The sequence below is a fragment of the Tupaia chinensis genome, unplaced genomic scaffold, assembly GCF_000334495.1.
Source record: "Tupaia chinensis unplaced genomic scaffold, TupChi_1.0 Scaffold000226_1, whole genome shotgun sequence".
Classification (NCBI taxonomy): Eukaryota; Metazoa; Chordata; class Mammalia; order Scandentia; family Tupaiidae; genus Tupaia; species Tupaia belangeri.
The window spans coordinates 2,300,457-2,301,348 of NW_006159701.1; the positions used below are offsets into that span (position 1 = coordinate 2,300,457).

At 49.6% G+C, this 892-nt stretch overlaps 1 protein-coding gene across 1 annotated transcript in view; it reads right to left on the reverse strand.

Annotated features, from left to right (window-relative positions):
- The window catches only part of LOC114007736 (uncharacterized), a 2,995-nt gene extending 2,469 nt beyond the window's left edge, over window positions 1-526 (reverse strand). The window contains exon 1 of the mRNA XM_027771576.1: window positions 277-526. Within this exon, the coding sequence (XP_027627377.1) occupies window positions 277-526 (250 nt within the window). The remainder of the gene's footprint in view (window positions 1-276) is intronic.
- Window positions 527-892: the final 366 nt, after the last annotated feature.

The window sequence follows — 892 nt, forward strand, 5'->3', positions numbered from 1 at the left end:
GAGTGAATTCCTATTGCCACTTGCCAATATCCAACTGGGACTTGGTTAAACATCAGTTGCTGTTAATTAGGCATTGCTGAGTGGTCTGTGATAGGCTGCTGGCAGGAAGTGAGCAAACCCTCCCTGACCTGTCTTGTAGGTATTTGAAGATGTGTTAGGGGAAGGGGCAGGAAGGTACGGGCAAAGGGAACATGAGAAAACTGTCCATGAAATGAATCAACTGTGAGAATGGAAAGACCATTGCTCTGGTGATCATGGCTAGAAAACCAAAGCTACCACCCACATGGGCCTCCGCCTGGCTACAGCCATAGCCTGAAGAAGGCAGCTGGCCCATTGCCCCTGCCCTCAGGTCCACCACCAGCCTGGGATCCAGGCCTTTGGTAACGAGCAGCCCGGGCGGCGAACGAGGTTCAGAGTCAAAATCCATCTGAGGCCCCTCTTCCTGCCAATGTCTACAGCTTAATAATTGCTTCCTCGCTCCTGCTGCATTCGAGTTCAAGAGGAGCACGAGCCCCTCCAGCAGCATTATGCAAATAGAGCCCACTCCTTTCCAGCGGCATATAGAATATGTAAATTTATGGCGGTGGCGGAGGCTGTTTAAGACAGAAGATTTCTCAATGATGAAATTAGATTTTCTGGAAAGAGGCTTCCGAGGACCTGTCTCCGTTTCTCTGCTTCGTGCTGTGCTGTAGCCACCAAACCAGAGCTCTGGGAAATAATTAACTGAATTACAGGCTCAAACCTATTTCTAAAAAAATAAAGAAGGAAAGAAGAAAGAGACCAGGTTTTACGAGGCCATGGCAAATCCATACTTTACGGAACACGTAAACAGGACTGGAGGCTGGGTGGGAGGGAAGGAAGGAGAGAAGGCAGGCGGAGGAGCATTCGACTC